We start from the raw sequence: 18,968 nt of genomic DNA, 5'->3' as shown, positions 1-18,968 counted from the left end.
GACTGAGGCTGGTCTTCCACTCTGCTCTACACCAGTCTCCGACTTCGTTCTGTCCTTGATGTCTCTCACCTGCTTGTGTGGATCACTGATGGAGGTGACGAGACATTCCCGCCTGGGCGCTTCATACATGCTGCTGAATACACGGAGGTTCTGTACAGTTGGCTATAAGGAAGTTACTTGGTCATTTCAGTTTTATTAAATCGTCATGAGGCTGTAGTTAAAACAAAATCCTGAGGACTGGAGAGATGGCTCAGTGGTTAAGAGCACTGACTGCTCTTCCAGAGGTCCTGAGTTCAAATCCCAGCAACCACATGGTGGCTCACAACCATCTGTAATGGGATCTGATGTCCTCTTCTGGTCTGTCTAAAGACAATTATAGTGTACTCATACATAAAATAAATAAATCTAAAAAAAAAAACAAAACAAAAAAATAAAATCCTGGGCTGGAGAGATGGCTCAGTGGTTAAGAGCACTGACTGCTCTTCCAGAGGTCCTGAGTTTAATTCCCAGCAACCACATGGTGGCTCACAACCATCTGTAATGGGATCTGATGCCCTCTTCTGGTGTCTGAAGACAGCGACAGTGTACTTATATATAATAAGTGAATAGATCTTGAAAAAAAAAAGTAGACCTAATAAAGAATGAAGGTTTTACTTGTTTTAGAAATAGGGTTTTTAAGCAGCCTAAAAATTACATATGTTGGGGTTGGGGATTTAGCTCAGTGGTAGAGCAAAGGCCCTGGGTTCGGTCCTCAGCTCCGGAAAAAAAAAAAAATTACATATGTTAGGATCACTGTCCTGCAGTGGGGGCCATGGCACAAGCGGAGGTCAGGACAGCTTTCAGGAACCAGTCCTTCCCCCTCTTGCTGCTACTTGGGATCCAAATCAAGTTGTCAGGCTTGGTGGCAAGCGCCTGAACCCATAGTCGTCCTGCTCACCCTTACTTCATTTATACACACTAAACGCTGTTGTTTGTCCTGTGCCTCCTGTTTGTGTCTTGGTCCTGCAGGCCTGTCAGAGTGCACATGCCACCTCACCTGTCTGTTTGCTTACCGTAGGCAGAAGAAATTAGAGAAGGTGATGGAAGAAGAAGGCCTGAAAGACGAGGAGGTGAATTGTGTGGGGCCCGGCCCGCCCAGCGGGAGGGTGGGAAGGTTATGTCGTCTTCATCATTAGCTTTGGCGCCAGGGAAGCGTTTGGCCCAGTGACAGGGATTTGAGGGTTAGCCTGCTTGGGGATTCAGTTACTCATCCAGAGGAAGAAGTTAATTAAATACTCAGGACAGGGAGATCCCTCTCATCACAGCTATGGTAATTAATTAGCTTTAGAATTCTAACAAAGAAGAGATAGAATTAGCAAAACTAAATTAAAACTTAAAAGAATAAGGTGAGCGTTTTTACTAAGTTGTGGTGCGCCATCCTGTAGTCTCACCACTTGGAAGCTGAGGCAGGAGGATTGCTGCAGGACTGAGGCCAACCTGCACCAGAGGGTGAGATCTCATCTGTAAAGAGTGAATGAAGGGGGGCTGGGGATTTAGCTCAGTGGCAGAGCGCTTGCCTAGGAAGTGCAAGGCCCTGGGTTCGGTCCCCAGCTCCGAAAAAAAAAGAAAAAAAAAAAAAAAAGAGTGAATGAAGTAACTGGAAGGCTCCGCAGGAGTAAGGTACACATGTGAAGTGGGTATCAGAACAGGGGCTGCCTTGTGCCAGCCTTTATGCACACCGCTTACAGGTGTGAGGCGAAGACAACCAGTGAAGGAGGATGCAGGAACCAAACAGCACTGGTGACGCCTTCAGAAACGTGGGTGACACAGCCCAGGGCAGTGATAGCAAGTCCCCAGCATGTGCCAGGAAACGGCATCGAGGCTGGGTGACAAATGGATACTTGTATGCACTGGTCATGGAGGATTTAGAAAAACGCCCTTACCTAGGAAAGGGCCCAAGGAAAGTGTTGATTTGTCTCTCACCATTAGAGATCCTAGAACAGTGGATTGTCGAAGTAGTTTAGGCAGAGTTCTCAGGAGCCCCCACACTCCCCAGTGTGCTGCTGGGTACACTGATGGCCTGGGAGGGGAGAAGGAGCCGCTAAAGGATGCTTGTGTGGCGCTGTCACATGAGAAGATGGTGCGTAGACCAGCGTGCACAGACAGGGAGGACGGTTTGAGAATGTCAGCTCTCCTTCCTTTCTTTGTTTAAACGTTAGAAACGACTCAGAAGATCTGCACATGCTCGGAAGGAAACGGAGTTTCTTCGATTAAAGAGAACAAGGCTTGGACTGGAAGATTTTGAGTCTTTAAAAGTCATAGGCCGAGGAGCATTTGGTGAGGTAAAAAAATCCCAGAATATCAAAGCTTTTAACCTGTCATGGGTTCTCAATGGTGTGTAACACCAGGCTAGCTAGTGAGATCCTGTCTTGAAATGTATAGAGTTCACTAGACAGACACATTCATTTTTCTTTCTAATTTTCTCCCCAGTTCTTTGTCCCAGATCACTTCTGTCTTGTCAGAGAGGATGTTAGCACTTTGTTCTTTTGGACAGAGTCACACTGTGCAGCCCAAGTTGGCATCAGCTGTCTGATCCTGCTGCCTTAGCAGCCAGTGTTGGGGTTCCAGACATGTACCTCTGTGCTAGATCCTGACATTAGGATACCCAGTCTGTATACTACGTCCATAGATTCCGGAATCATGACAGTAACCCATTCTATAGATGGAGACATTGAGATGCACAGAGGCCAGAGGCTGGGCAGAGTCCTCTGCTTTGAAGCTGATGCTTTCCCCAGTACCACAGCACTCAAGGAGGAGACCGATCTTGTCTCCACTCTGTTCTTACCAGATGCTTACAGCTCCCAAGAGACTGGTTAGTCCTGTGCCTGTATGTAACGCTAGCACTCTAGAGGTTGAGGCAGGAGGACCAGAAGTAAAAAGTCAGCCCAGGTTAGCTAGGGAGAGCCTGTCTTTAAAAAACAAACAAGTAAAAAAGACAGACCTTGCGTTAGTGTAGAGCATTAAAGGCTTCTTGCTTGGCCCTGCTGCTGTCTGCCTGTGGCTGTGGGGATCAAATGTAGGCAGGTGCTCCACCTTCTGCTGCATCCTAGGCCTGTGGCCCGGGTCTCCTTATCCATGAGTCCTGCTCTACTACAAGAGCAGGCTTGGAGAAGCTGGTGAGCTCAAGCAAGGTCGCTCTCATTGATGGAAAACATGGAGAGAGAGAGAGACAGCTTATGACACAGTAGTTACACTCTCCGTCTAGGAGAAGCGTGTTATAAACCGCAGTACTCAGGGAGAATCGCCTGCTATCGCAGAGTCCCTCAAAAGTAAAGTGACTTCCATCGAGAACTCCAGGCAGCCCTTGAGATTAGGAAAATGCTCCCTGTTGTCCCGAGACACATAAACATGGCACTTGACTAGAAAACAAAGTGCAGAGACGTGGGGAACCCACTTCTCAGGCTTTTGCCTGAGATCAAGTGCAGTATCTGCTCCTATCAGTTTAGTCTATCCTCTATCGAAGGACAGTGAGTGGAGTTTAGGACCTGCGAGAAGGAGTTGCTCTTTCACTTGGTATTGCAGCAAGGGAAAACCAAAACCACAAAACTTGTGGATCTTGGAGGGAGGGGGGGATGTTCAGGGAGTGCCAGGAGGTTTTCTTCTGTTAATAAACCATTAGTTTTCTTTTCACAGTATACTTTCCTCTTTAAAGCACTGGGAAATGGGGCTAGAGAGATGGCTTACTGGTTAAAAGCCTTGCTGCATTTTCAGAAGACAGTGCCCACTTACAGACACATGCATCTATCTATACATGATTAAAAACAGTTGACCTGTTTTTAAAAATTGGAAAACAAGCAGGGCTTAGTGGCCCAGCCCTTTAATCCCAGCACTGAGGGGTCAGAGGCAGGGTGATCTCTGTGAGTTTGGGACATTGTCTACATAGTGAGTTTCAGGACTATATAGACCCATCTCAAAAAAAAGACATGGGGCTGGAGAGATGGCTCAGTGGTTAAGAGCACTGACTGCTCCTCCAGAGACCCTGAGTTCAATTCCCAGCAACCACATGGGGGCTCACAACCATCTGTAATGGGATCCAATGCCCTCTTCTGGTGTGACTGAAGACAGCTACAGTATACTCATATAAATAAAATAAATAAATCTTTAAAAAAAAAAAAGGAAAGAAAAAAGAAGGGGGAAATAAAAAAAAATAGAGAAAGAAAACTTTTTTCCTAATAAAACATTTTAGAAAGAATTTAACAGCCAGAGACTTGGCTTTTTTTTTGGTTCTTTTTTTCGGAGCTGGGGACCGAACCCAGGGCCTTGCGCTTCCTAGGTAAGCGCTCTACCACTGAGCTAAATCCCCAGCCCCGAGACTTGGCTTTTAAACTTGACTTTTAACTCCAGTCCTAGGGGAATCCACTCCCTTTTGGCTTTCTCAAGCACTGCTTACAGGGGGTGTGCTGACACACTTGTAGACAAAACACCCATATACATAAAAGTTAATTAAGGGGTTGGGGATTTGGCTCAGTGATAGAGCGCTTGCCTAGCAAGGACAAGGCCCTGGGTTCGGTCCTCAGCTCCGAAAAAAAAAAAAGTTAAAATAAAAAATTAATTAAAAAAATTTAAAAGTGCTGTTTTTTTTTTTTTTCTATTTTACTATATTTTTCTCCAAGAATAAGGTTTTATTTTGGACTGTTGTTTTGTTTTGTTTTGTTTTGTTTGGTCTCACAACATAGCCAGACTAACTTCAAGACGGTGACAGTCCTGCTTCAGCCCCTTAAATGCTGGAATTACAAGAGGGTCTGGTACATTATTTTCATTTTAAATGTTGTGATTATTACTTAGGCTTTCAGAGTTGACTGTCATGGGTTGACTGGGCCTTCAGTGTGAAACTAAAGGCTTTTAAATGTGTTGAGCTTGGAGCTGGAGCTGCTGAGATACGGAGATGGTTGGGGGTCGTCTCACAGTCGTCCCGGCTGCACAGCACGTGTCTGTAACTGTAAAGTGTCTGTTGTTGCTACTTACTGCTCACATTCACATCCTAATGCATCTCTAGCTCGAGCAGTGCTTGTGAAGCCTTGGGTATGACCCCGTGCTGGAAAGACAGGTCCTCAGCTGGGCAGTGACCCTGACTTGTGATGTCTTCGCTAACCTTCCAGGTGCGGCTTGTCCAGAAGAAAGACACAGGGCACGTGTATGCGATGAAAATCCTGCGCAAAGCAGACATGCTGGAGAAGGAGCAGGTAGCTGTGTGGGAGCTGCCATCAATCAGCTTTGGGGGCTTGTCACCTGGTCACTCTGTTGGCCTAGCTGTGTTTATTTTACTGCAGTTTCTCTAGTTAGTTCCCTTGTGCATATTGTACATATGATGCTATGTCTTCTCCTCAAGAGACGCACTCGTATGCTTAACACGCAAGTGCTGCTTTACCGTTAGGGCTGTTGAGGGAAGCACTGGGTCTCCTTGACGACCACAGCTACACTTGCCAGAGGGCCTGCCTGGTATGGCAGTTCCTGTACTCTAGGATGGGGAGGTAGAACTGATGTGTCTGAATACATGATACTCTTTATACCTAACCATAGGTGGGGCCTGTGTGTAGCTCACTGGTATCCAAGGGAAGCGTAAACAGCAGAGCGATGGGAAGTCTCCCCATCCCTAGGAACTTTCTTGGCCTGCAGTGGAGCCTCTCAGGAGAGTGCTCCTGTCTGTCGTGCCAGGCCCTGGGCCTCACTGGTTAACAGTGACACCAGATCTGACATGCATACTTAATGCAGATTCCAGGGATAGTGTTTATTTTAGAAGTAAGAGTGCAGACCTCCTGTGGGTCTGGTTTAGTTCGCCTGGTTGCCCAGAAGAGGTAGCGGGTGATGAGGCTGCAGTGTATCCCAGTACAAGGCCAGAGACTGGGCCAGGCAGAGGTCCTCGTCAGAGACTGTCCCCACATTTAGTGCTCTCTGCCACCTCAGAGGACTTCTTCATGATGTCTTTCCTGTCTACAGTCAAGTGCTTCTTCAAAATTGTGTGGTTTGGGGGCTGGAGAGACAGCTGAATGGTTAATGAACTAACCAACCGACTGCTGTCCCATAGGACCTGGATGGAATCCCTAGCACCGTATGGTAGGGTAGCTAGCACCCTATGGTAGGGTAGCTCAGAATGGTCTAGGACTCCAGTTCAGGGAATGGGGCACCCTCTGCTGGCCTCTGTGGGCAGTGCGTGCACATGGTACCCAGACTATGCATGGACGCAAACCAACATGACAAGTATTAAGTCTTTTTTTCTTCTATTTTAATGGGACGCCTTGAATTCTTTTTTTCTTTTCTTCTTTTGTTTTTTTGAGATGGTTTCTTAGTGTAACCAACCCTGACTGTCTTGGACTTGCTTTGTAGACTAGGCTGGCCTCGAACTTAGATCTATCTGCCTCTGTCTCCCGAGTCTTGGGATTAAAGGCATGTACCACCATGCCCAGCTAAGCCTTGGACTATTATTTTTTTTAAAGATTTGTTTATTTATTATGTATACAATGTTCTGTCTGCATGTATGCCTGCACTCCAGAAGTGGGCACCACATCTCATTACAGATGGTTGTAAGCCAGCCACATGGTTGCTGGGAATTGAACTCAGGGCCTCTGGAAGAGCAGCCAGTGCCCTTTAACGGCTGAGCTGTCTCCAGCCCAAGCCTTTGATTCTTAATTGCAGTTGAAAGCAGGTTTTAGCAAGTCCACAGCTGTTGTAGCTTATGCAAACACCAACTGACTCAGAGTGCACTACGGCCTGTGTGCTGCCTAGAGGGCAGGGTATGGTGTGGGTAGATGCTCAGGCACTGATGGAGAGCAGTTACCTCATGGAGGAAGATAATGTCCGTGTTGTTAGTAGGGTATTCGCGGGTTATGAGTGAGTTTACTATATGTACTTTCTATAATTTTAGACAACACGTACAACTCCTGTAAATTCGTTATCTGTCACGAGAGTTAGGAAGTGGGGCTGCTGAGGGCTCAGACTGTGAAGGTGCTTGACATGAGGTTTTCTCATGCAGAGTGGAAGGAAAGAATGACTTAGTCCTGGGAGCTGTCTTCTGACCTCCACTTACATGTACACGCATGTACATACATGTACACACATGTATACAAAACAAAATAGTTAGAAAAGAGTGTGGTGGCACACCTTTTTTTTTTCTTCAAAGATTTATTTATTTATTTATTTTATGTATGTGAGTACACCATTGCTGTCTTCAGACACACCAGAAGAGGGCATCAGATCCCCTTATAGTTGGCTGTGAGCCATCATGTGGTTGCTGGGAATTGAACTCATGACCTCTGGAAGAGCAGTCGGTGCTCTTAACCTCTGAGCCATCTCTCCAGCCCCCAGCACACCCTTTAGTTCCAGCACTGGTGAGGAGGACGGGAAGGGGAATAGGAGGACTGGGAGGGGGTCACATTTAGGATGTAAAGAAATAAAGTAATTAATAAAAAATTTTAAAGAGAAGGAAAAGATAAGGCGTGAGCATGAGCTAGTGCCGGACATTCTCTGGTGAGGGCGATGACGCACCACTGCAGAGCGACAGGACTGACTGTGGCAGCTTTCTCGGTGCCATAGATGTTACCAACAGGGAAGAGACCCTCTGCTGTGAGCCGCACCTCTGGCTCTGTATTTGGCTGATTCTGCTTCTATACCTTAAGGCTTCGGGCTGCCATGTCGGCCTCAGGATCGAAGGAGAGGTAGAGACTCACAGTGGTTAGCTTTCCTCTTGATAAACAGGAAATGTATAGTCTCCATTCTGCCCTCCAAGTTGAGTGACAAGTGGTCACACTAGTGTCTTCTCTTCTCCTTGGATCCCTGTAGTCGGTAGGGCCCCAGGAGAGCAGAGGCCACAGTCCTCTGGCCTCAGTGACACACTCGTGGACGCAGCCGCAGACGAGCAGGAGGAGGCAGTCAGTCCCACAGGCTTCTCTTCTGTGGAGCAGGTGGAGGCAGGCGTTTGACCGGCCCTGTGGTTTCACAGCACTGGTCCCTCCTGGGCCATCACAAGTATCAGCCAACCCTGACACCATCAGAGTTCCCTGTGAATGGAGACCAACTCAGATGTATAAGCGGATCATACCTTCAAGCCCCACAGAGCTTGGGAGAATAGGCAGGTTAGACATAGGTCAGGAGACAGTAGTTTGTGTCCCCAGGGGAAGAATGGCAGCGTCTGTGGCCCTGCTGAAGACGTCCCAATAGAGCAGGCAGTGTAGGAGAACCAGACGGCCAGCTCATGTCCTCAGAGGTCTTTGACTTTGGAGCTTGCTACAGGCCTGGACTGGGGTCTCTCTTTTTTATTTAAAGTGTATTTAATATACATGAATGCTCTATTTTCATGTACACCTGCAGGCCAGAAGAGGGCATCAAATCACATTCACAGATGGTTGTGAGCCACCATGTGGTTGCTGGGAATTGAACTCAGGTTCCCTGGAAGAATAACTACTGCTCTTAACCTCTGAGCCATCTCTCCAGGACTGAGGTTTTTTTTTTTTTTTTTTTTTTTTTAAGATTTATTCATTTATTTTATGCCTGAGTACACTGTAGTTGTCTTCAACACACCAGAAGAGGGCATCCAATCCCATTACAGATGGTTGTGAGCCACCATGTGGGTGCTGGGATTTGAACTCAGGACCTCTGGAAGAGCAGTCGGTGTTCTTAGCCGCTGAGCCACCTCTCCAGCCCCAGGACTGAGTCTTAATGAGCTTAGATTTGATTCACTCCATCTTTGGATCTTGTGACACTTGAAAGGAACAAGAGTGTAATTTGTACATCTGCAATGATGTTTTAGTTAGTATTCCATATTTTAAATAATGTTGGTTTGATGAAATGGTCACCATTTTTGAGACGGTGTCATAGAGCTATGGCAGGCTGCAGACGTGCTCTGCAGAGGAGGATAACCCTGCTCTCCTGATCCTCCTACCTGCACCTCTCCAGTGCTAGACCTGCAGGCACGCACTGCCCCCTCGCCCTCCCAGTTTACACGGTGCTGGTGATCCAACCCAGGGCTTCATGCGTGCCATGTAAGCTCTTTTCCAGCTGAGCCGCACCCTCCCATAAAGCGGTCTGTTTTAACAAAGCGACTCCACCAGTTCTCTCAGGCTGCCTATAGCAGCCCTCTAGGTGTTGCAGCAAATGCAGAAAGGGAGAAACGCCATGATTTTGAATCTTTTTTTTTTTTTTTTTTTTTTTTTTGGTTCTTTTTTTCGGAGCTGGGGACTGAACCCAGGGCCTTGCGCTTCCTAGGTAAGCGCTCTACCACTGAGCTAAATCCCCAGTCCCATGATTTTGAATCTTTAACCGAGTAAAACCTTTTGTTTTCATACTGTAGTGTAGTGCACAGCAGTGAGCTGCAGCTAGAGTGCTGTGGCAGTGTGGTGGCCTAGACGTGTTGTTCAGGGCTCTATTTTGATTGAGTTACATAACATGAGCACTTGTGCAGACTCCTAACGTAGGGAACAAGGTCCTGGGTTCCACCTCAGACATTGCAAAATGAAACCAGCAAAACAGAAACCTCAGACAGAGACCAGTTCACTAACTAGCGCTGCCTGCGGTGGGATTGCTAGGGTCTCACTTGGGGCCTGCTTACCCACCTGATGACTGGACAGAGAGAGGGCTGGGGACACTGCTGGAGTGCCTGCCTAACTGCGGGGCAGTGCTCCACCGCATTAGCCTGGGTGGTCCGTGCCTGCAGTCTCTCATCTGGAGGTGGAAGCAGAGGGTCTGAAGGAAGAGTTCAAAGCCAGCGTGGAGTACACGGGTCTCTGCCTTGAAAATGAGGAAACTTAAAAATAATAATATGTTTATATAAAAAGATGGTAATTTTAACTAATCAGAGGTTAACTTCGTAGTGCTGCCACAGTTGTGTTGGGTTGAAACCATTCGTTTCAGCAGCTTTAAAAGCCTTTGTTACCAGGTTTCTGTCACTGAATCCTTCAGGTTGAATGTCTGTCAGGCTGGTCAGTGTGTGCTAGCAGAACCTTTGCTTATCAAGTAAACCCTCGGAACAGTGTTTAAATGTGTAGATGTGCGGCTTACCGCAGAGCAAGTCTTGTCATTAATCGAATGCATGTACCTCCAGGTTGGCCACATCCGTGCGGAGCGTGACATTCTAGTGGAGGCAGACAGTTTGTGGGTTGTGAGAATGTTCTATAGTTTTCAGGATAAGCTAAACCTCTACCTAATCATGGAGTTCCTGCCTGGAGGTAATTACTTCACACCAAAGGTCCATTTCCCTTTGTTCTGTGGTCTCTCTCTCACATCAACAACGAACCCTCCTTTCTACTCTAACTGTGCTCCCAGAATCGCTTTCCGTGTCTGTTCTAGGCCCATGAAGGAGGGCAGTGGCCAGCCTTGTGCTGCCTGCCCGCCTCTCTGCTGAAGCCGTAGCATTTTTGCTTCAGCGTTTTTGGTTTCTTTCTCTGTGGGTTGTCAGAGTGACTCCCTCTTCACCCACATTAATATCTAGAGTCCACCTCTCCTCTGGGAGCTGTCCAGCCTAGACAGGTGAGCCCGAGCAGGGCTCCCGTCAGTTTTGGGGACAGTGTCTTTCCTGAGGAATCACTGAACTCCGAGCAGACAGGAGGTAGCTCCTGTCTTGGTTTTTAACAAAGCAAATGTAATTAATCAGAGCATACTATATTGTCTTGTGACGCCCCTTAAGTTAGACCCAGGGTCACCCGTGAAGACTGCAGCGTGGAGTCGGCTGGTTTCTCTGTAGCGCTTAGGTAGAGAGTAGGGAGCAGCTTGGCTACCAGCTCCTTCCATGTGTCTCGCCAGCCATTACTGCAGCTCTTCCTGAGCTCCTCATGTCCCTGGGACCATGCCCTTTGTGTTTGCCGATGCTGGCCTGCAGAGCCCTAAGACCAAGGGCCCTGAGCTGTCCCATCCCCTGGGCAGACACACAAGGGAGGCTGATGGCTGCCCTCCTTGGCCGGGAAGGCTGCAGTGACCTTAGGGTTGGCCTCCCCGCTGCCCCCGGCCTCAAGGTCTCCCAGGAGTGCTGAGCACTCGCAGCCTTCAAGTCTTATGCTTTTCTTTAGTTAATACTTTTAACTTTTGTCCAAGGGAAACATTTTTGCCAAGAATCCCCCCCCCCCCCAAAAAAAAAAATGAGTGAGCGGCTGTCAGAGGGCAGCAGGGGGCGCTAGCGGCCTCTCTTCCTCGCTTTCTGCTCTAAATAAGTAGCTTCCTTCACATGAGGTGGAAACTGAACCATCTGTTTGTCTTAGCTTTTTAGCTACTTTACATATTTTCTTTGCTTTTGTTCGACTGCTGAATTTTAGAATATAAATCTTCCTCTCTTGCTTTATGACCCTGGTATTGAGCTTTAAATGTTCACCTTGCAGGAAACCAAGGAGTTTGTCAGTAGATGAAAAGTTCTCTGAGGACAGTGGTGTCCCCTTAAACTTCGGGAAGAAGGTGTCAGGAGAAGGCCCTGGAGGTCTTGGGAGCTGGCAGGGTCCTCACCTGTCAGGCAGCTAAATTCCAGTGGAGAAGCGGGCTGAGCACTTGTGACCTCCTCATGTTAGTGGGGAGCATTGTTTAAATCTCCCTAAATATTTACATTTTATTCGGCATTTCATTCTAAGACAGCAGTTCAGCCTGTGTGGAATTGCCATTTGCCTCTAGACATAGGCAACTTCACAGAGACTTGAGCAAACGTAAAAGTCACGCAGATTTCCCCCGATCCCCAATACTGTCCTAAGCAAATATGCTTTATAACTGTGGAGAAGTCCTCACTTCTCTAAAGAGGAAGAGCAAAATGAAAGCCTGGTGTCATCACCTACCTCAGGTGCGAGAGTGTGCGCTTTTACCCTTCCCACGTTAGAGACTTGTTGCTGTTTCCTCCCATGGTAACGCTGTAGATCACTCTGGGGGACAGCACAGCTGGGCATAGTGGGCTTAAATTGCAGATAATGAAGATGTATCTGATAACTGGTTCTTAATCATATTCCGTGTGTGTGTGTGTGCGCGTGTGTGTGTGTGCGCATGCGTGTGTGCATGCATGTGTGTGGGCGTGTATTGTGTGTGTGGTGGTGGCTCTGTATCTTTCTGCTTCCAGGGGACATGATGACTTTATTGATGAAGAAAGATACTCTGACAGAAGAGGAGACTCAGTTCTACATAGCAGAGACAGTGTTAGCCATAGACTCCATTCACCAGCTGGGGTTCATCCACAGAGATATCAAGCCAGACAACCTTCTCTTGGACAGCAAGGTACGTGGGCACGCATCATGGGAACCCCTGGCTGTAACGCCTGCTCTGACTCCCCCTGACTCCGAACTGTGATTCTGTAATTTAATCAAATGCTCTTAAAAGAACAGGCACGATTTGAGTTTCAGCATTGAGGAGGCAGAGTCAGGCATCTACACAGGGAGATCTATGGCAGACAAGGTTACACAGTGAGACTCTGTCTGGAGAAAGTTAAGCCAGGCATAGTATGGCGACAGGTGCCCGTGCTCCTACCACTTGGGAGGCAGAGGTAGAGGGCTAGGAATTCCAAATCCAACTTGAGTTACAGGAGACTTGTGTGCACACAACACAAATGCAACCAGGTCAGTCCTGTAATACTGCAGGGGTGGCCATCTTCCCTGTGTATCTGAAGCTGCATGGCTGGGGCAGCAGCCAGCGGCCATCCTCTACCGAAGCACCCGGGAGAAGGCGGCAGCAAAGTCCACCACAAGGCAGGGTGCCGTGTGCACCCTGCTCCTCGAGGAGCCCCAGCCTCTCTGCAGCCTTCATTGCCTCCCCTCAGTGATACAAGCAGTGCCATTCCTGAGCCCAGGGAAGAGGCCGTGCTGCTGGCCACACTGTGTTAACTGGGCATGTGCGTTCACTGTTCGCTAGTGAAAGGATGGGTGTAGTAGTGATATCGTAAATAATTCCCACTGTGGGATCCCTACCCACCTCTGGTTTTCACTGAGTGAAAGCCATACCCACAGCCTTTATATTTTAATTTGCCTTCTGCTGCACAGTAGCTGTGCCCTCCATGCTGTTAGACTCTACCTCCCACCGATGACTCCGAGTTACTGCTTTCCAGTTCCAGCTGGGCTGCTCTCGACCCATTGGGCAGCCCTGAGCCTCACTCTCCTGGTCCCCTTACTTAATGACGGCTCTGCTTCTCTCCTGCACACAGCTCCCTTTCCTCCTCCCCGTGCCTCCCCCTGACTGACACACACACACACACACACACACACACACACACACACACACATACACATACACACACACACACACACACACCAGCTTTTGGCTTCTTTATTTACCAGTCAGGTTCCCAGAAGCTTCGTGCAGAGCCCTCTTGCAGCCTGCTGTGGGGATCCATCAGCATCCGATCACAAGCAGCTGCATGGGTGCGGTTGCTTCATGTCCTTCAGCTCCACAGTTGTAAAGTGTTTCACTTGTAACCACAAGTTCTTGTTTGTAATGAAAGTGTCCTGTTCCAGTGCCATAGTGCTGCCCGCCTGCCTGCCTTCCTCCTTTCCCTCCCGCCCCTCCCTCCCCTCCCCCCTCCCTCCCCTCTTAGAGACAGGGTTTCTCTGTGTAGCCTGGGTATTCTAGAACTTGCTCTGAACACCACCTTCCAAAAGAAAAATCTGCCAGCCTCTGCCGTCTGAATGCTGGGATCAGAGGCGCGCACCGCTGTTGGTTTTGGTGACTTTCTGGGCGTCTTTGAAAGGCCCAAGGCTCTCGTCTTTACGTGGAAACCTCACTGCTATGTCATGAGGGCAGGAGCTCGTCAGACGGTACCTCCTGTCAGCAGTTCTGCTCTGCAAGGTGCCGGGTGCACGCCTGTGATCTCAGCACTGAGGAGTGGGCATGGGGGTCTCTGGGGCTGGTGCCCAGCCAGCCAGCCTAAACAGGCAAGTCCCAAGCCAGTGAAGGAAGAGGGGAGACGGCCGAACGTGACGCTGCATATGGTTCCATCTTGTACACATATGAACATGTCGGTCTGAGGCCTGTTTTTATTTTTATTTTTTTTGCATAATTAATGCATAATATATGCTAGTAAAAAAAAGGTTTATTAGAGTTTTGGTTGAAGGGTTTTTTTGTTTTTGTTTTGGGGTTGGTTGGTTTGTTTTTGGTTTTGTTTTGAGACAGGTCTCACTATGTAGACCAGGCTGGCTGGCCTAAATCAACCTGCCTCTGTCTCCAGTGCTGGGATTAAAGGTAGGGGCTACCATGTCTGGCTTCAGTGTTGCTGCCTCTGTGGAGCCCTGGCTGTCATGGAAACTCTCTGTAGACCAGGATGGCCTCGAATTCAGATCTCCTCGCCTCTGCCTCCTAAGTGCTGGGATTAAAGAGACGGGCCACACACTGAGCTGGAACCCCGTTTTACGTTTGTGGCCATGTGTTCTTCCTGGTAGTAACCTAGGTGGTAGCAGTCTGTTGGCAGGAGGTTCACAGAAGCTGGAGGATACAGTGTCTGCCTGTCCAAGAGTGTCTGTCCACACATCACCTCATTTCTCCTTTCCTCACAGGGCCATGTGAAACTTTCCGACTTTGGCCTTTGCACAGGCTTGAAAAAAGCCCACAGGACTGAGTTTTATAGGAACCTGAACCACAGCCTGCCCAGTGATTTCAGTAAGTCCAACAGTGCGCCACGCTGCCTGCCCTGCTCTTTTTTTTTTTTTTTGGTTCTTTTTTCGGAGCTGGGGACAGAACCCAGGGCCTTGTGCTTCCTAGGCAAGCGCTCTACCACTGAGCTAAATCCCCAGCCCTGGCTGCCCTGTTCTTAACCTGGGGACCAACCACACAGGAAACCTGAGAGCCCCCAGCAGTTACAGAAGAGACCCATACTTCCCTGTGTCCCGTGCTGTCTGCCCAGGCGAGATGAGTGCTTCTACTTCTGCCAGCGCAGGTAGAGGACAGAACTGTGCTCGCAAGGTGCTGGGCTGGCTAAGACGACAGGTCTTAGGACGGCTCCAGACGAGGTTTACTCCAGTGTTGTCTTTCTGCTTGAGCAGTGACAGAACACAGGAAAGCATGAAGACCGGAGTTTGATTCTAGGATGCATATAAAAGCCTGGCATGTAGGGAGGTGCATGGCTGTGATCTCAGCACTGAGGAGGTGAGCACAGGGGATCCCTGGGGTTAGTGCCCAGCCAGCCCAGCCTAAACAGGCAAGTCCCAAGCCAGTGAAAGAAGAGAGAAAAAGAAAGGTGGATGGCGTCTAAGAAATGCTGCAGGAGCTCTGGCCCCACCTGCACAGACATGAGCACAGGAAGCTCAGTTCATCCTAGAAAACCCACAGTGCACCCCAATCCTGGGAGTCTGCTTACTGCTCTTGGATCTTTGATGACTTTTAGAAATTGTGTGTTGTAGGTCTGTATGCTTGGATGGAGCCCATCCACACAGATTCAGGTTGGTTGGTCTAGATTTCTGGAATGCCACAAACCAGGTCCAAATAAGTGTGAAAAGTGAACCTAGAGACGTAGGAGGGGGATGAGGGAGAACAGAAAGGACGCGGTGTAGCTTGGTAGTACACTGCTGGCCTAGCATGCAGAAGGCCCTGCCCACCTTCACCAGTACCATTACCAAAACCAAAACAAACAGCAAAGCCCGTAAATAAACGTACAGTTGGCAAACATTTGTGCTTCTTCCCCTGCAGTGTTGCTAAGGCCTGGCTGTCCTCTCTCCCTGTAGGAGCCACATAAGCTGTTCACAGTCCACTGTGACTCTAAGCTGCTGGGCTTAAAGCGTATGTGAGTGAGCTGATTGGCTGTGCGTGTGTTTTATGTCGTTGCATTGAGATAGGCTCTCTGTGTATCCCAGGCTGGCCTGAAACTCACAGAGATCTGCCTTCCCCTGCCTCCCACTGCCATGCCTCGCCTTACCCAGAGTGTTTAATGGGTGTATGGTATGACTGGTACCAGGGCCCCACAGAATAAACATTCCTTTATGCGTTGTGATTAGGACTTGATCTCTACTTTCAGCTTTTCAGAATATGAATTCTAAAAGGAAAGCAGAGACCTGGAAAAGAAACAGACGCCAGCTCGTAAGTAATACGGAGGCTTCAGAAATACTGCAAACCGGTCTGAGGGGGTTTTAAAAAGAATGCTAATGGCGTAGGGCTGTAGCTCAGTAATAGTTGCTTGCCTGGCATGCCGTGATATAACGTCTCCTATAGCACAGGCTGGCCTGAGACTCATGATCGAGCTGAGGCTGGCTTTGCAAACGCCCTCCCCAGTGCTCTGGTCTACCGGTGAACTAGGATTGTGGATCTGCCGCCATGCTCACCTTCAGGCTCCGGCTCTCAGCCTTAAAATACTGATCCTCCCTGGCAAGTCAGGACTCCTGTTCATCTGCCTTCTTGCCTTCTCTTACTGTGCGGTAGAAAAGTACTTGGTAGTCAGAACCGGAGAGGGGAATTAAAATTTTTTGTACATGTTTGACTCTGCACACATCCAAAATTATACCCCATAGGCTTGAAAGTAAATAAGTAGTTCATTCCCTTTACCGTGACAGTATGTGGAAGCTATTCAGTAGGGTACAGTCAGCCCTGAATTGTTATGTCTAAGAAAACTTGAGTCTTACTTCTTTTGTGTGTGCGCATGCATCTGTGTGTGTTGTCAGAAGGCAACGTGTAGGACTCCTTCTAACTTAGGGTTCGAGGAGCTCAAACCTGGTCATCAGTCTTGGTGGCAAGTGCTTTTACCAGTTGAGCCATCTTGCTGGACCAAAACTCCTATGCATGTGTGTGAGCATAGGGTCTCCAGGAAGGAGTTGCAGATGTTTGTGAGCCTCTGTGTGGGTTCTGGAAATTAAATCCAGGTCCTCTGCAAGCGCAGCCAGTATTCTTACCCACTGAGCTGTCTCTCTGGCCAGAGCAACATTTATTATTTTTCTTAGATTCATTTATATATTTTATGCATATGAGCACACTGTAGCTGTCTTCTGACACACCAGAAGAGGGCATCAGATCCCATTACAGATAGTTGTGAGCCACCATGTGGTTGCTGGGAATTGAACTCAGGACCTCTGGGAGGGCAGTCAATGCTCTTAACCACTGAGCCATCTCTCCAGCCCCCAAACATTCATTCTTAGTAGATGATGTGTTGGTTTGTTCATATATGAAGACTAAACATGAGCTGTACCTTGTAAGGGTGGCACAGGTGTATTGTGTAGAAAGGACAGCACTTTGCTCGTCGCATACACAGTAACAGCATGGCAGATCGGAGTGCCGTGGGCACATTGCCTGGTAACGTGCTGACTTAGACTTTGAGGGTGTTTATTAACTTGTCTCAGCAGTAAGGAGACAGTTTGAAGCAGGGCCTGTCGTCTCCAGACTGGGCTGCTCCCTTCTTAGTTTCCAGGGCTTGAATGACGGGTGGACGTCACCTGTCACCTGCAGCATTGGCTCAATGTCCCTTCAGACATCTGAGCAGAATGGGGGAGGCTCATTCAGGTGAGAGCCTGGTTCCTAGTAGGGGCTTAGTCATGTACAGTGTGTGAGAAGGGGTCTTGTGCCTCATTAACAAGGCTTTAATGTTCATTCTGGAAAGTGCTGTCACAGAGAAGTTTGTATTGGGCTTGGGCTGTCCTGCTATATAGTTTGGGGCGCCCCGATGGAGCTGAATTTAGGCGCTCACTCCTGGCCCGGCCTCCCTAATGTGTGCACCTATTTCAGGCCTTCTCTACAGTGGGCACCCCTGACTACATTGCTCCGGAGGTGTTCATGCAGACAGGGTACAACAAGCTCTGCGATTGGTGGTCCCTCGGGGTGATCATGTATGAGATGCTCATCGGTAAGCTCCACTTCCCGTGCACCCGTTACCCTGCTGCTGCACTAAAGTACATGGAGGCAAGCTGGGTGCTTGGCTCACTTCCATTGGGGTGAAGTTCCTTCATGGACAGCTCCCTCAAATGGTTCCCAGTGCACTCACAGGCTCCCTGACAACTTGTGTCGCCTGTGCTAGTCATTCATTAAGACTAAACTCGTCTGTTCCCTCATTCTCTCCACCTGGCTCCTAACCATTCTCACTTATTAAGCACCTTTTGTGTACAAAGAACTTAACCACTGCAGTGTGTGTGTCTCTTAGCTTATGAGCTGCGGCTTGCTTCCTCTCTTGAGGCGCTGAGAGCATGGAGACTTTCATCCCCCTTGTATTTGGATGGTGTCTCTGTTAGGGACACATCTGCGGCACAGCTCTGTGTCACTGAGCACTAGTAAAGGGTCTGTGATGATGGGTTTGGAGTCACTTGTCAGATGATCCGGGAGACACTGGACATGGGTGTTCTCATGTGACGGACAGGCTGGTGACACATAGGAAAGCAAGTGAAGCAAGTGTTTATCCTCTTGCCTGGACTTCCCGGAAGAGCTGTGATGGTCTCTTTTTTTTTTTTTTTTTTTTTTTTTTTCCGGAGCTGGGGACCGAACCCAGGGCCTTGTGCTTGCTAGGCAAGCGCTCTACCACTGAGCTAAATCCCAACCCCAATGGTCTCTTTGAGATGCTTGCTTTTAGCTCACTCAGCTTGCTGGGCACGTTATCCCTAAGAGGAAGTCTCTACAGTAGGGACCCTTTTAACCATGTTGTCCCTTTGTCTCTTCTGTCGTGTTGACTCCCACACCACAACACCGCTTCCGTCCCTGCTCTCCCCAGTCTCCGCTGTCAGCTGACTTTCCAGTTGTCTCTCTAGTGTATCAGAGGTACAGCTCTCCACTTTTGAAAAAAGTGAAAAACGGGTTTAGCTGTTTTCTGGGCTGAGTGGAACTCCCCCTGCACGGGGAAGGAGTGGACATTTGGAGGTCAGGCTGCTGTTAGAGATGGACCATACCGAGAACTCCTCCGTCAGACCCACACTTCCCTTACAGGCTACCCACCATTCTGCTCCGAGACCCCTCAAGAGACGTACAAGAAGGTGATGAACTGGAAGGAAACTTTGACCTTTCCCCCGGAAGTTCCTGTCTCCGAGAAAGCCAAGGGCCTGATTCTGAGGTAGCAGAGTCCTCCGTGCGCGGCCCTGCGTGGGGTG

At 48.7% G+C, this 18,968-nt stretch overlaps 1 protein-coding gene across 7 annotated transcripts in view; it reads left to right on the top strand.

Annotated features, from left to right (window-relative positions):
- Positions 1-18,968, top strand: part of Stk38 (serine/threonine kinase 38) — a 34,735-nt gene that overhangs the window by 12,148 nt on the left and 3,619 nt on the right. For all 7 annotated transcript variants that reach the window (XM_063279224.1, XM_006256139.5, XM_063279225.1 and 4 more), the window contains 9 exons: positions 1,058-1,109; positions 2,199-2,321; positions 5,139-5,222; positions 10,073-10,196; positions 12,056-12,210; positions 14,475-14,577; positions 15,929-15,990; positions 17,623-17,740; positions 18,808-18,931. In XM_063279224.1, the coding sequence (XP_063135294.1) occupies positions 1,058-1,109; positions 2,199-2,321; positions 5,139-5,222; positions 10,073-10,196; positions 12,056-12,210; positions 14,475-14,577; positions 15,929-15,990; positions 17,623-17,740; positions 18,808-18,931 (945 nt within the window). The remainder of the gene's footprint in view (positions 1-1,057; positions 1,110-2,198; positions 2,322-5,138; positions 5,223-10,072; positions 10,197-12,055; positions 12,211-14,474; positions 14,578-15,928; positions 15,991-17,622; positions 17,741-18,807; positions 18,932-18,968) is intronic.

This window comes from Rattus norvegicus, chromosome 20 (genome assembly GCF_036323735.1).
Source record: "Rattus norvegicus strain BN/NHsdMcwi chromosome 20, GRCr8, whole genome shotgun sequence".
Lineage (NCBI taxonomy): Eukaryota > Metazoa > Chordata > Mammalia > Rodentia > Muridae > Rattus > Rattus norvegicus.
The sequence above is the reverse complement of the archived record's forward strand: the minus strand, read 5'-3'. Positions and strand labels throughout refer to the sequence as shown.